Genomic DNA, 14,826 nt, shown 5'->3' with positions numbered 1-14,826 from the left:
TCCCACGGGTCCCGTTTCTTTGTGTGATTGTTGTGTTCCAGAGTTTGTGTACGATGACGTGTTTGCAGTGTGGGAAACCATCTGGGCCGCCAAGTGCGTCTCCTCCAGTCACTTCGTGCTCTTCGTTGCTCTGGCGCTGGTGGAGATCTACAGGGACATCGTCCTGGAGAACAACATGGACTTCACTGACATCATCAAGTTCTTCAACGGTAAAACGTGACGCCTTACAGCTGACATTGTCCACATGAGCATCTCCTCAATGACAATGGAGTTAAACACCTGCTAATGAGATGAAGTCCTGAGGAGCTTTCCAAAGGAAGAACTCGGTTGTTTCTCCAGAAGGGAGCGAACAGAACCATCTCATTACAGATGTGGATCCTGGAAGGAAACATTCTCAATAATATCGCCCATTTGTGTGTTTTTCTCTTTCAGAAATGGCTGAGCGCCACAACATCAAGCAGGTCCTGAGCACGGCCAGAGATCTGCTGAGCAAGGTGCAGATCCTGATCGAGAACAAGTGATCGGGCTCTTCGTCTTCTTCCTTCAAGGAACGTGTCAGCGGCGGCACGCGGTGCACCGGAGCTCTCTCGCTCGCTCTCTCTCTCTGTCTCTCTCTCTCTTTCTCTCTCTCTCTGTCTCTCTCTCTCTCTCTCTGTCTCTCTCTCTCTCTCTGTCTCTCTGTCTCTCTCTCTCTCTGTCTCTCTCTCTCTCTCCAAAGCCTTTCCAGTCACAGTGTGCTGCTCTGAGCCTTATTGACTGTATCCACATGTGTGAGGATGTGATGCTTCTTCTGTGTCAGTTTGTTCAAGTGAAAACTAATTCATCTGAAAAAGATTTTCTTTCATTTCTAAATATCTCTGTAGGAAATTCCTTTTGTGTCAATCTTAATCCGAGTGCAACATTTGAGATAATAATGGTCTTTATTTGCACATTTCAAACCAAATTCTAGTGCAAAGGTCCACCAGAGATTATCTGTATGCAAAGAGCACATTGTGATGATAGTTTATAATAATTATTTTTCAACAAGTCTACAAGATTATACTTTAAATATATAAAAAATTATATTCCTTTCCCCTCATGTCAGCAGACGCTGGCTCGTAATCCTTCAACTTCATTTCTGTTTGACACTCAACATTAAGAATGATTTAGTCTCTAGTCCCACGTCTGTGATTTAGCATCCCACAGTGTTTAAAATGTTTTAGTTGAACTGCCTCGTCTGCCAAATATGGTCTTTATTTGTTATGTGTGAATTGTACTGTACTGCGAGAAAAAAGTGTTTAACTTATGAGGATTATAATACGTCAAATCCTAATATTAAAGTGACTTACTGTGCAGAGATTTATATACAGCAACAAGCCTCTTCAGTTGTTTCCTTATCCAGTGAAACTCCATGTTTGGTAAATTGTGCAGTTTACTCATCTTGATTTTGGTCTTGTTTTGTCTGGCGTCTCTTCGTTGATTTAAATGTTAATTTCCACTTGAATGTGACGCTGAGTTTGTAGAATCAGACGAGCAGTGGAACCAGGAGTCTCAAGTTTCAAGTTTCAAGTTTTTATTGTCACATCCCCTTTTATACAAGTATAATCGGTTCGTGAAATTCTTATGTGCAAAACACCCGACAGCAGTAGCAGACTAAAAAAAAGAATAAGAATGAGAATAAACTATACAATATCCACACACAAAAAAGAAGAAAGTATTAACAATATATATATAAAACAATGTAATAGAATATACATCATGACAATATATATATATAAAACAATGTAATAAAATATACACTTTTTGAGACTATATATATATATATATGTATATACATACAATATATATATAAACAATGTAATAAAATATACACCATGGCCATAGATATTCACAGAATATGTTCTGGTGTGTAGTGTTAATGAGGGTCTCAGTCCTTGTTCAGCAGCCTGATGGCCTGACTGAAGAAGCTGTCCCTCAGTCTGTTTGTGCGGCACTTGATACTGCGGTATCGCCTGCCTGACGGTAGAAGGTGAACAGTTTGTGGCCGGGGTGGTTATTGTCTTTCATCATCCGTTTGGCCCTGGCCACGCACCGCTTGGTGTATATGTCCAGGATGGAGGGAAGCTCACCTCCAACGATGTACTGTGCCGACCGCACCACCCTCTGTAGTGCCCTACGCCCCAGGGCGGTGCAGTTCCCGTACCAGACGGTGATGCAACCTGTCAGAACACTCGATGGTACTGGTGTAGAATGTTCTGAGGATGCGGGGGCCATGTTGAATTTCCTCAGTCGCCTAAGGAAATACAGGCGTTGTTGGGCCCTTTTCACCACGTGAGTGGTGTGCGTGGTCCATGTGAGGTCCTCGGAGATGTGCAGCCGAGGAACTTGAAGCTGCTGACCTCTCTACTGCAACTCCGTCTATGGAGATGGGGGTGTGCTCTCCTCTCCGCTTCCTGTAGTCCACGATCAGCTCCTTGGTCTTCTTGACGTTGAGGACGAGGCTGTTCTCCTGGCACCACTGTACCAGTGATCCAACCTCCTCCCTGTAGGCTGTCTCGTCGTCGTCGGTGATCAGCCCCAACACTGTTGTGTCGTCAGCAAACTTGATGATGACGTTGGAGCTGTGCATGGCCGTGCAGTCGTGGGTGTACAGGGAGTAGAGGAGAGGGCTCAACACGCATCCCTGAGGGGCTCCCGTGTTGAGGGTCAGCGGCTCAGAGACCAGGGGAGAAGTTGCTGGGCGCCATGTTATTGAGATTCTTTAAGATGAGGGCGAGAGGCACATGACGGTGTGAGGGAAACTCGTGCTTTTAATATATGTGTTTAACCCCTAAATGAATAATAATGTTGGCCCTGAGTTTCCGATGTTCATGCTCGTCATTCATAGCCTAAAATGTAGTTGATCTTCAAGTATTGTTTTTATGAATGTGGTAAGATGAGTTGCTTTAGATATTGGTGCTTCTGTGGATGCTTACTGCTGCCAGAAAACTTATGTTTTAGGTATAATGTGACATTTATTTCGCAAGTATTTATTTATTTATTTTCTCATTCAGATGCTGCTTTGTTTGTGAAGCTGATGGTTTTATTTTGTGGCCAGTTCTAAATGTGTCTTTAAAACAATCAAATGATATACTGAGAGTTCATATATAGTATATATTAAATGGTATATGTTTTTATAATAAAACAATAAAAATGGAATCGTCATTATTTTTCCAAATACCTTGTGATGTGTGTGTTACTCCATGGAATTAAACTGAATCTACATTCCTGCCAAATAAATCTGAATAACTTTTAATATATTGAGGACGAAAAAATTGTTGAATATCAAAAAATAAATGCTGAAATAAATACAAAAATAGATAAAATACAGAAATAAATCTAAAAATACAGAAATATGGAAATGAATAACCGATAGCATATGAGTGTTCTTGAGCACAATGAACAGATCTATAGTAGCTCTAGATTTAAGGACCAGTATAGATGAAGACACTTCCCTTCATGCGGATCTACGCCACCTTGTGGACAGAGTTATATCTGCACTGATAATAATGAATTCATTTGGATAGTCTTCGTAGACCTTTCAAAAGTCTTTGATACAGTAAACAATCATATTTTATTGGAAAAGTTACATAAATCCGGTTTTCATAAACCACGGATACTTCTGCTGCTATCACCACGACTATAACTCCAGCTACTGAAACGACTCCTTGTTACAAACACAACTTACGACAACAACTTCCACAGTCCATCAGTTTCTCTTCCAGCTTCTCCCTCCTTGTGTCTCAGCTCTTATCTTCTTGAGAAGTTCAACTTTTAATGCAGACACTTTTTCAATGAATCTATCAGCAGTGCACTTCTTGGCTTTTGCGCTTTAACTTGTTTTCAGGAAAGTCATTTGGAATGTCCACATGTAATCCCACTATTGCTACTACTGGTACGATTGTTACAGTCAAATCGTTTACAGCTTTACTGGATCTCTGGGATTCTTTAGAGGCAGTTTTCTCGAGCTAAGAGCTCAATGGAAATCTAACTGTCCTGATAATATATATGAGTATATTATACAGACCACTTTAAAGTTGTGCATTGCCAGCATTATGACTTCTATATACTGTAGTCAGCCATTCACCATGAGCCTGGAAGTAAAAACAATCCGCCCGAACAGGGACTTGAACCCTGGACCCTCAGATTAAAAGTCTGATGCTCTACCGACTGAGCTATCCGGGCTTCGCAAACCTCATCCGACACGGCTGTATTTATAGGCGGCTCGATTCCAGAGCTGAACACCTGTGACCGGCAGAGGAGAGGCTCAATGTGAAGCGAGACAGTCATAGTCTGTGACATGTTTTAGATTCACGAACACGATGAAGAGAGTAATTACTGAGGGGGTGAACCCAGCCCGGCACACTGCGACCCGCGACCTGAGTTCATGCTTTGAGGCCAGATTCAGCAATTTTGAAGCTTTTTCTAAAATGGAGACAGTGAAGCTGATGAGGACGTTGAGCTGGAGGATTGTCGGTCACATTGTAGAAAGAGTTAAAATCATTCTTGAGAGTTTTAAATTCTCGTGTTGAAAAACAATCTACGCCCGAACAGGGACTTGAACCCTGGACCCTCAGATTAAAAGTCTGATGCTCTACCGACTGAGCTATCCGGGCGCTCTACGGCTCACGGCACGGTACTGCTTATGTATCTTTTACTGTCAGTGCTGAGCTACAGGCGAGGCGCCGGAAGTGGAGGCTGACCTCTCGTTTGACCCGGAGGTTTTTACCTCGCTCCCGGAAGTCGTAGCGATGTTTATGCTCGTTCAGCCCGGTGTTCAGTCCGCTGGGTCAGAGCCACGCTGATCCGCCCGGTGAGTTGGTCAGTACCTTTGGGCTTGTTTCCTCTGTGTCCGGAACATGTCCTCGTTTAGTCTCGCTGCTAAATGTCGTGCGGTGTCAATGAGAATCCCTCGGCCTTCATTTCACCTGTTAACAACCGATGGAAGCTCAGCCACAGAGCTGGAGGAGCTCCACAGAGGGAGAAGCAGCTGCCTGCAGAGCCACATCCCACACGGTACGCGCCCCTTGAGCTCTGAGCCACATCCCTCCAAGGTGAGTAAAGGTCACTGCGTGTTGCCTGCAGTGTGTTTGTTGTGTCGCCGATGCAGAGCGTTGTCCTGTGTTTCCTCTCGCAGGTGCCACAGGTTGCTACATGGGAGCTGATACCAGAGGACCAGCTTCCCCCGGTAACATCCTCACGGCTGAATGTGAACACACTGCCGTTGTTTGTGGAAGGCTTAGTGACCTTAGAACGTCCTGGAGTTCATGACAGATTTTAAATATGAGTAAACATTTTGGTTCATACTGGCTCATAAAAAAGTCCTTCCTGATTCCCTTTCATGGAATTGACGAAGGACAAAATCCACAGTCCTCGTGTGAACCAAATGTATTCACAGGTTGGTCTGTTAAAGAGGCCTCGACAGGAACATCTGGTCCTGAATTCCCTGTTTGTGTTTCCACTGACTGTGACACACCGAGCTGCACATTGGGGTTGTTCAGCACAGGCGGAGCTTCTGACCACCGACTGTCACTCACCGAGCTGCACATTGGGGTTGTTCAGCACAGGCGGAGCTTCTGACCACCGACTGTCACTCACCGAGCTGCACATTGGGGTTGTTCAGCACAGGCGGAGCTTCTGACCACCGACTGTCACTTTGGGGTTTTTCTTCCCCGTTTTGAAGAATATCAAAACAAAGTCACACAAAACCAAACGGTGGAGATTACCAACGACCAGAGGTCAATGTATGGGGCATGAAGCATGACCTTGTTTGCAGAGAAGAAGTGATGAATGGGTGTAATAATAAAGGTTACGCCCCGCTGAATGCGGTGGAGGTAAGCCGTCTCTCACACCTTGGTGTTGCAGCCGGCCCGGCTGCCCGCCGCCCTGCTGGAGCAGCTGGAGCGGCTGGCCTTGGTGGAGTTCCCCCCCCAACAGGGACTGGCCTGCCTGGAGGAAGCCATCCGGTTTGCAGATCAGCTTCATGTTGTTGACACTTCGGGGGTTGAGCCGATGGACTCCGTTCTGGAGGACAGGTATGTGCTCCTTGCCGTTGTAAGTGCCCAAGGAGCAACAATGGAGCTCTCCTCCTCCTCCTGCTCCTCCTCCTCCTCCTCTGGTGTTGACGTGTTGTGTTCATGCTCCTGCAGAGCGTTGCCGCTGAGGGCCGACGTCGTGGTGGACGCCGGCTGCGCTGAAGAACTGCTGCAGCTCTCCAAAAACACAGTCGAAGAATATTTTGTGGCACCACCAGGTAAAGAACAACCTGAAGACAATCATTTAAAAACATTAGTGTTGATTTTATGATTAAGATGTTAAATAAATAAAACTATCACAAACAAATGAAATAAAGCTGCCTTACACTTACCTGTAGTCTATGTATGCCCCGCCCATAAATAAGTATACTACCGTCTTCACTGTATAGCTCACCTTTAGTTGACATGTAAACTACTCAGACTGTCATATGTTAGTGTTTTCATTCACATTACTATGTATTATATACACTCTGTGTATTACTCTTAAAGAGTGAGAGTTGTGATGGGGCACCTCGCGCTCGATGGAAAATCAGGACTGGATACGATGAATCAAGTTTCACAGTATTTAATGGCAAGGAGTATAAACGAAAGTTTAACAAATAATCCAAAGCTCACGATCGTGGGTTGCGTGGTGATGTAAGGCTCCGCAGGTACAATGTTCCAAGGAAACAAGTGTTCTACCTAACCAGCATCAGAACGAAAGAGAGCGAGTCTCCCAGTACATCGTGTGTTAGTAGAACATCAGCTAATCACCTCTTCTCACAGGTTAGTCCCACCCTTAACACCTTCTCGTTGGTTCCAAGTCCCGCTAGAACAATGAGGGGTCGAATGTCATGATCCCCTGGTCAAAACGTCATTTCCGGTCAAGTATTTTCACAATAAAAGTCCTGTCTACCATTGTCAGCATTAGTCACCTTCACAATAAAAGTCCCGTCTATTATTGTCTGAATTAAGTCACTTTCACGGGCTTCAACCGGCTCCAATAGTTCTGAAATACTAGACTAACATTCACTCCATGCACATACATAACATTACTTCTTGCCATCGACATATGCATAGAGTAGACATTACCCCTATGCTTCATAACACATTAACAACAATATCAATATTCTCCCTAATATTTCCCGTTATAATATCTTTCTATATGTATTAATTTAAAGCATAGACCTCTCTGTACATGTGCAATATCAAAATAAACTATTACAACCTAACACTCTGGAGTGAAGATAATCTCACATTAGATGATGGCATCATTTTTCATTGTGTTTTTGTTTGTAAAGGATCCTTAACTGGTTTATTTTTCTCATTGCAGGAAATATCCTCTTCCAGGAGGAGGCGAGGGCCACCGTGTGGAAACACTCTGAATGATGACGTTTATAACTCTTTTACATTCATGTGTGTTATGTTTCAGTTTCTTTTCACAGATGCAGTATCGACACCTCGGTTAGTTTCAGTATCACTGTATTCAAAGTGTGAGTGAGTCCTGTTGGCATCCTTTGATACGAGGGGATTCCCTGCAATGGCACTGCATTGTTTAATTTATGATTTACAATATGATCTGTTTTTTAATTCTATCTTTGTTTCACTTGAATAAAAAACAAAACCAATATGTAATCCTACCGTGTCTCTTGTTTTGTTTCCAAGAAAAATGTGAAATCATGTGACATTCATGAGTCAGACGGTGACGTCAGGTATCAGCAGACATGACCTGGCCTCTCCTTGTCATGACTCAGCATTCCACGTGTCTGTGACGACAACATGCAGCGGAGTCATGTTGGGAGAATAGAAACCGACAGTTATTGGGTCGGGGAAGTCCAGCTGTCCTCTGCAGAACAACAATCCCCAATGTTCAATCATCTCGTGACTTAGCTCTTATTGTGGTACTGTTGTAGTTCCACTATGTTGAGGAAATGTTACTTCCTGTATTCTTGTTCTTAGTTTGTTCTCTAGGTTGATGAACTTATTGTAAGTCGCTTTGGATAAAAGCGTCTGCTAAATGACACGTGATGTGATGTGATGTAATGACATGTCATGCACTCAAAGAAATGACTCATTGGATGAACTCAATTAAATTGTTGGCAGGTTTTCCATCCAATAATTATATGCAACTCCAACTCAAATTTAGCACATCAGTGCAATAAAATGTAATTAAGTTAGTCCAACTCATTTGTATCAAATACATCTCAAATAAAATAACGATATTCATTAATTTAAATTAATTTATGTTTGTCCAACTCAAAATATAAACTAACTAACAAAATATGCAAACTCCACACAGAAGGATCACCCCGACTGGGATTTGAACCCACAGCCCTCTGGCTTTGAGGCGACAGTGCTAGCCACTACCCCACCATACAGCCCTGAAAGTGTCTTCAACTCATGTAAACAACTTATTTTCAGCTGGCGCATGCGCAAAAGGTAGTCCTCAATGAAACACATTTATTTTGAGTTGATATGCGCACCATCTAACCTAAATAAATCTAATAAATGAAAGTATTCATACATTTTGTGTTACACCCATTAAATATAAATATCTATTTTTGTAATTGATTTATTTTAATTTATCAAACAATATTTAAATGTGTCACCTCGAAGAAGGGCTTGAATCGTTTTTGTGAGTGTAACCTAAATAAATCTAATAAATGAAAGTATTCATACATTTTGTGTTACACCCATTCAATATAAATATCTTCGTTTTGTAATTGATTTGTTTAAATGCATCAAACAATATTTAAATGTGTCACCTCTAAGAAGGGCTTGAATCGTTTTTTTTGAGTGTGTAATGACTCCCTCGTGTCTGAAGAATCAAATGTCTTGGACCTTTTATCTCAGGAGTCAAGACATGCAAAGTGCTTTTAAGAAATCTAATGTACAAGTGTATCTATCATAAAAGGAGATCATGTTTGATCAAATATAAGTCAGCACTACAGCTCCCAGTCCCCGCTGTGGAGGCACTGGGACAGCTGCATGTATAAGGCGTGTGTAGTTCTTGGTTTTTAGTGGTTTTACTTGTGGGTTTGTATGTTTTTATTCTATTTGAATGTGTTGTACTATCTGGACCTGGAGTCTGGAGTCAAAGTGTGATTGATGCAGCGGAGTCATGTTGGGAGAATAGAAACCGAAAGTTATTGTGTCGGGGAAGGGAAAACGAATCTTGGGGGGGGGGGGGGGGTCAGCTGGGGCAGGCTGTATATAAACGTGCTGCGCTGACAGCTGACAAACACTCCGGAGAACCTTCTGGAGACGGGAAGCTGCACAAGGTGAGCATCTGATCCGCTCCGAGCCGAACCTGTGCGTGGTGGTTCTGCTCGACTCTGATGTCATGAGTGATGTTGCAGGTCGTCATGGAGATCACCATCAAGATGCTGGACGGGCTCTCCCACCGCCTGTGCGTGGACCCCCGGGACACGGTGGGCTCGGTGAAGCTGATGATCCAGCAGCAGCTCGGGGTTCCCTCCGAGAGGCAGAAGCTGGTTGTCTTGGACGACGCGGACACCCAACTCAGCGACGACTCCCGGGCCATCGGCCACTGCGGCCTGCAGCCCGGCGCCACGGTGTCGCTGCTGGTCACCGAGCCGTGGCCCAGCCCGTGCAGGTGTTCTTCAAGAACGAGAAGGGCCAGACCAGCACCTACGACATCACACCCGACGAGACCGTGGGCCACTTCATGAGCCGGGTCCAGAGCCGGAGGGGGTCCCGTGAGCCAGCAGAGGCTCACCCACCAGAGCCGAGAGATGCAGGCGGATCAGAAACTGTCCCACTACGGGGTCAAGGCGCTGAGCACCATCGAACTGAAGCTGCGCCTCAGAGGAGGCTGAGGAGGCTGCAGCTCCTGGACTTGATTTAATCACACGCTTCAAATGCCTCTTTGTATTGATTGATTTCGTGTTTTCATGTGGAAAGAATAACCTCTGCATTCCATAACATCTTAGAAACAGGCTGAATGTGATATTTGGCTTTCATTGAATCACACGCTTCAAATGCCTTCTAATTTATTTATTTAGTATTTTCATTTAGAAAAAGAATACTTGCATTCCTCCATGTAAGCTGCTGCATTCAGTAACGTCTTAAAAATAACGTTTTATTTGGCTTTGGTAGCACACGTGTGAAACACCGCTTTGTGTTAACTGTTAAAAACAAATAAAATATCTTTACAAATGTCAGCGTGGCTGTTTCCTCACATTTCCTTTGGGCTTATCATTTCCTCCATTCCGGGTGGAGCTGTACCCTGAAGACCAGAACCAGAAGGAACCCGAATGGGACAGGGAGCGTTGTTTCAACGACACATTATTCCAGTTATTAAGACTCAATCATAATGCAATGTTTACCATTTCAATGGACACCATTTTGTTTGTGTTCTGTGACAAATAAATGTATTCTCCTCAGTAATTATAAACACTAGTGTCCAACAGAGCATGTTGTCGTGGCTTGAAGTCAACATAATGAATACTACTTGATGTTGTCCAGTATATAAACAGGACAGTCAACAGACGCCAACGTCACAGCGAAGCTGAAGTTTCCTCCAGGTTCATTTTCCGTGAGGAACCCGAGGTTTCACTTCCTCACCGATGCCAGGTAGGCGTACCAGAATAAGGCGACCATGTTGGCAAACAGCACTCTGAACTGCAAAGACACAGGAAGAGGGTCAGCATGAGGCACTGTGGGACTCCTTTGTTCATGCCAGAGAAAAACAAACCTGAACAGGCACAAAGTTGATATTGATGAACTGGAAGGGAGTCCACACTTTCCAATTCATCTTCAAAGCAGTCCAGTAACTTCCTCTCATCTTCTTTTCAAAGTCTCTCCGCCCTTTACCCTGCAGACATACGGGATGCTTCTGTATTTACTGGATTCATCCTACGCTGCACAATTTCACAAACCTTTTTTTAAATGTATTTGTTTATGTCTCTTCCAATCACATTAACTTGATCAAATTGCTGGAATGCCCCTTGGATACGATGACGTGGCGGACGACCTACCTCCAAGACGTTCATCACAAAGTAGAAGACGAGCAGGAAGCCGGGGGCGACCAGCAGCCGGTCCAGGAGCAGCCGCTTCACGACGCAGAGCGGCTCTGTGGGGGGCAGCCACCCCTCCATCAGCTGGTAGAAGTAGTGGCTCAGCGGTCCTGTAACAACCAACCTAGACAGCCAGGAACAATGTCACCACAAAAATGGATGCATTTGATATATTTTACAATATCCAGTCACGTTTCTGTCTCCAGTCTCACCCATAAAGGGCGTAGCGGGCCGCTCCAGCCGGGTCCATCTGGCTGACCACGGATCCATTGGTGGCTTTTTTTTTGGCCTCCAAAATTTGAGACAGAAGATTTCCCAAAGCTGTGAGGATGCCACTGGAAACAAAAGGACACAAACACCACGATGCATGAGCAGCAGGTCGGTGACAACGGGCTCCACATCGAACGTAAGCCAGTGAGTCGTGAGGGGAGGTTTTACAGGCCGATGCCGATTGGCTGAAGCCAGAGCAATGACCCTGTGGTCACTGCAAACACAGCGGCCTACAGACACTGAGAACTGGTAACCATGGCGACATTATTCAATTCTGTTTATTTGTAGAGCCCATTTTCACAAATGTGTCTCAGAGTGCTTTACAGTCTGTACACAGAGACATCCCTGACCTTTGACCTTTGACCTCACATGGGATCAGGAACAACTCCCAAACAACCCTTCAGGGTAAAAGGTAAGACCCCTTGAGGAGAGAACAGAGGAGGATCCCTCTCCAGGATGGACAGGTGTCATAGATGTCATGTGACCAGAAGGAATCATTACACACTAATTAAAACACAGGAACAACACAATGAAGATGACAGAGTGGATGAAGAGTTGGTAGTCGGCATATTCCACCATCCAGACCTCCAGGATCCAGACCTCCAGACCTCCACGGTCCATCAGGTGTTCGTCAGCATGTCGCACACAGTCAGTTACGCTGCATGTGGACCGGGTCGGCCCGGGTCGGCCCGGGTCAGCCCTTCAGCTACAGGTACAATGTTCCAAGGAAACAAGTGTTCTACCTAACCAGCATCAGAACGAAAGAGAGCGAGTCTCCCAGTACATCGTGTGTTAGTAGAACATCAGCTAATCACCTCTTCTCACAGGTTAGTCCCACCCTTAACACCTTCTCGTTGGTTCCAAGTCCCGCTAGAACAATGAGGGGTCGAATGTCATGATCCCCTGGTCAAAACGTCATTTCCGGTCAAGTATTTTCACAATAAAAGTCCTGTCTACCATTGTCAGCATTAGTCACCTTCACAATAAAAGTCCCGTCTATTATTGTCTGAATTAAGTCACTTTCACGGGCTTCAACCGGCTCCAATAGTTCTGAAATACTAGACTAACATTCACTCCATGCACATACATAACATTACTTCTTGCCATCGACATATGCATAGAGTAGACATTACCCCTATGCTTCATAACACATTAACAACAATATCAATATTCTCCCTAATATTTCCCGTTATAATATCTTTCTATATGTATTAATTTAAAGCATAGACCTCTCTGTACATGTGCAATATCAAAATAAACTATTACAACCTAACACTCTGGAGTGAAGATAATCTCACATTAGATGATGGCATCATTTTTCATTGTGTTTTTGTTTGTAAAGGATCCTTAACTGGTTTATTTTTCTCATTGCAGGAAATATCCCTCTTCCAGGGAGGGAGGCGAGGGCCACCGTGTGGAAACACTCTGAATGATGACGTTTATAACTCTTTTACATTCATGTGTGTTATGTTTCAGTTTCTTTTCACAGATGCAGTATCGACACCTCGGTTAGTTTCAGTATCACTGTATTCAAAGTGTGAGTGAGTCCTGTTGGCATCCTTTGATACGAGGGGATTCCCTGCAATGGCACTGCATTGTTTAATTTATGATTTACAATATGATCTGTTTTTTAATTCTATCTTTGTTTCACTTGAATAAAAAACAAAACCAATATGTAATCCTACCGTGTCTCTTGTTTTGTTTCCAAGAAAAATGTGAAATCATGTGACATTCATGAGTCAGACGGTGACGTCAGGTATCAGCAGACATGACCTGGCCTCTCCTTGTCATGACTCAGCATTCCACGTGTCTGTGACGACAACATGCAGCGGAGTCATGTTGGGAGAATAGAAACCGACAGTTATTGGGTCGGGGAAGTCCAGCTGTCCTCTGCAGAACAACAATCCCCAATGTTCAATCATCTCGTGACTTAGCTCTTATTGTGGTACTGTTGTAGTTCCACTTATTGTAAGTCGCTTTGGATAAAAGCGTCTGCTAAATGACACGTGATGTGATGTAATGACATGTCATGTAATGACTCCCTCGTGTCTGAAGAATCAAATGTCTTGGACCTTTTATCTCAGGAGTCAAGACATGCAAAGTGCTTTTAAGAAATCTAATGTACAAGTGTATCTATCATAAAAGGAGATCATGTTTGATTAAATATAAGTCAGCACTACAGCTCCCAGTCCCCGCTGTGGAGGCAGTGGGACAGCTGCATGTATAAGGCGTGTGTAGTTCTTGGTTTTTAGTGGTTTTACTTGTGGGTTTGTATGTTTTTATTCTATTTGAATGTGTTGTACTATCTGGACCTGGAGTCTGGAGTCAAAGTGTGATTGATGCAGCGGAGTCATGTTGGGAGAATAGAAACCGAAAGTTATTGTGTCGGGGAAGGGAAAACGAATCTTGGGGGGGGCGGGGGGGTCAGCTGGGGCAGGCTGTATATAAACGTGCTGCGCTGACAGCTGACAAACACTCCGGAGAACCTTCTGGAGACGGGAAGCTGCACAAGGTGAGCATCTGATCCGCTCCGAGCCGAACCTGTGCGTGGTGGTTCTGCTCGACTCTGATGTCATGAGTGATGTTGCAGGTCGTCATGGAGATCACCATCAAGATGCTGGACGGGCTCTCCCACCGCCTGTGCGTGGACCCCCGGGACACGGTGGGCTCGGTGAAGCTGATGATCCAGCAGCAGCTCGGGGTTCCCTCCGAGAGGCAGAAGCTGGTTGTCTTGGACGACGCGGACACCCAACTCAGCGACGACTCCCGGGCCATCGGCCACTGCGGCCTGCAGCCCGGCGCCACGGTGTCGCTGCTGGTCACCGAGCCCGTGGCCCAGCCCGTGCAGGTGTTCTTCAAGAACGAGAAGGGCCAGACCAGCACCTACGACATCACACCCGACGAGACCGTGGGCCACTTCATGAGCCGGGTCCAGAGCCGGGAGGGGGTCCCGGTGAGCCAGCAGAGGCTCACCCACCAGAGCCGAGAGATGCAGGCGGATCAGAAACTGTCCCACTACGGGGTCAAGGCGCTGAGCACCATCGAACTGAAGCTGCGCCTCAGAGGAGGCTGAGGAGGCTGCAGCTCCTGGACTTGATTTAATCACACGCTTCAAATGCCTCTTTGTATTGATTGATTTCGTGTTTTCATGTGGAAAGAATAACCTCTGCATTCCATAACATCTTAGAAACAGGCTGAATGTGATATTTGGCTTTCATTGAATCACACGCTTCAAATGCCTTCTAATTTATTTATTTAGTATTTTCATTTAGAAAAAGAATACTTGCATTCCTCCATGTAAGCTGCTGCATTCAGTAACGTCTTAAAATAACGTTTTATTTGGCTTTGGTAGCACACGTGTGAAACACCGCTTTGTGTTAACTGTTAAAACAAATAAAATATCTTTACAAATGTCAGCGTGGCTGTTTCCTCACATTTCCTTTGGGCTTATCATTTCCTCCATTCCGGTGGAGCTGTACCTGAAG

The 14,826-nt window shown here is 44.7% G+C and overlaps 3 protein-coding genes, 2 non-coding genes and 1 pseudogene across 5 annotated transcripts in view; 4 read left to right on the top strand and 2 right to left on the bottom strand.

Moving 5' to 3' along the window:
- sgsm1a (small G protein signaling modulator 1a) overlaps positions 1–2,202 on the top strand; it is a 37,403-nt gene extending 35,201 nt beyond the window's left edge. The window contains 2 exon segments of the mRNA XM_056420022.1: positions 42–209; positions 433–2,202. Of these exon segments, the coding sequence (XP_056275997.1) occupies positions 42–209; positions 433–521 (257 nt within the window). The 3' untranslated portion in view covers positions 522–2,202.
- Positions 2,203–4,130: 1,928 nt separating this feature from the next.
- On the bottom strand, positions 4,131–4,203 carry trnak-uuu (transfer RNA lysine (anticodon UUU)). Its single transcript has one exon. It is a non-coding gene; the product is annotated as a tRNA-Lys (tRNA).
- Positions 4,204–4,561: 358 nt separating this feature from the next.
- On the bottom strand, positions 4,562–4,634 carry trnak-uuu (transfer RNA lysine (anticodon UUU)). The gene has a single exon. It is a non-coding gene; the product is annotated as a tRNA-Lys (tRNA).
- A 110-nt stretch (positions 4,635–4,744) lies between these two features.
- gatc (glutamyl-tRNA amidotransferase subunit C) lies at positions 4,745–13,025 on the top strand. Its single transcript, XM_056419478.1, has 5 exons — positions 4,745–5,072; positions 5,156–5,206; positions 5,884–6,053; positions 6,168–6,271; positions 12,716–13,025. The coding sequence occupies exons 1-5, from the start codon at positions 4,878–4,880 to the stop codon at positions 12,772–12,774; spliced, it is 579 nt and encodes a 192-aa protein (XP_056275453.1). The 5' UTR covers positions 4,745–4,877; the 3' UTR covers positions 12,775–13,025.
- LOC130197025 (ubiquitin-like protein ISG15) lies at positions 9,224–10,216 on the top strand (annotated as a pseudogene).
- A 741-nt stretch (positions 13,026–13,766) lies between the features above and the next one.
- LOC130197424 (ubiquitin-like protein ISG15) lies at positions 13,767–14,757 on the top strand. The gene is made up of 2 exons (XM_056420115.1): positions 13,767–13,853; positions 13,932–14,757. Exon 2 carries the CDS (start codon positions 13,938–13,940, stop codon positions 14,412–14,414), a length of 477 nt encoding a protein of 158 aa, XP_056276090.1. The 5' UTR covers positions 13,767–13,853; positions 13,932–13,937; the 3' UTR covers positions 14,415–14,757.
- Positions 14,758–14,826: the final 69 nt, after the last annotated feature.

Source organism: Pseudoliparis swirei, chromosome 7 (assembly GCF_029220125.1).
Source record: "Pseudoliparis swirei isolate HS2019 ecotype Mariana Trench chromosome 7, NWPU_hadal_v1, whole genome shotgun sequence".
Classification (NCBI taxonomy): Eukaryota; Metazoa; Chordata; class Actinopteri; order Perciformes; family Liparidae; genus Pseudoliparis; species Pseudoliparis swirei.
Note: the sequence above shows the minus strand (reverse complement) of the source record. Positions and strands in the feature narration are given on the sequence as shown.

Bases quoted from the DNA above. Each gene is read 5' to 3' on its own strand.
- gatc (XM_056419478.1), top strand. From the start codon at position 4,878: ATGTCCTCGTTTAGTCTCGCTGCTAAATGTCGTGCGGTGTCAATGAGA. The intron at 5,207-5,883 runs GTAACATCCTCA...TTGGTGTTGCAG, and splicing joins CAGAGGACCAGCTTCCCCCG to CCGGCCCGGCTGCCCGCCGC. The intron at 6,054-6,167 runs GTATGTGCTCCT...ATGCTCCTGCAG, and splicing joins GACTCCGTTCTGGAGGACAG to AGCGTTGCCGCTGAGGGCCG.
- LOC130197424 (XM_056420115.1), top strand. From the start codon at position 13,938: ATGGAGATCACCATCAAGATGCTGGACGGGCTCTCCCACCGCCTGTGC.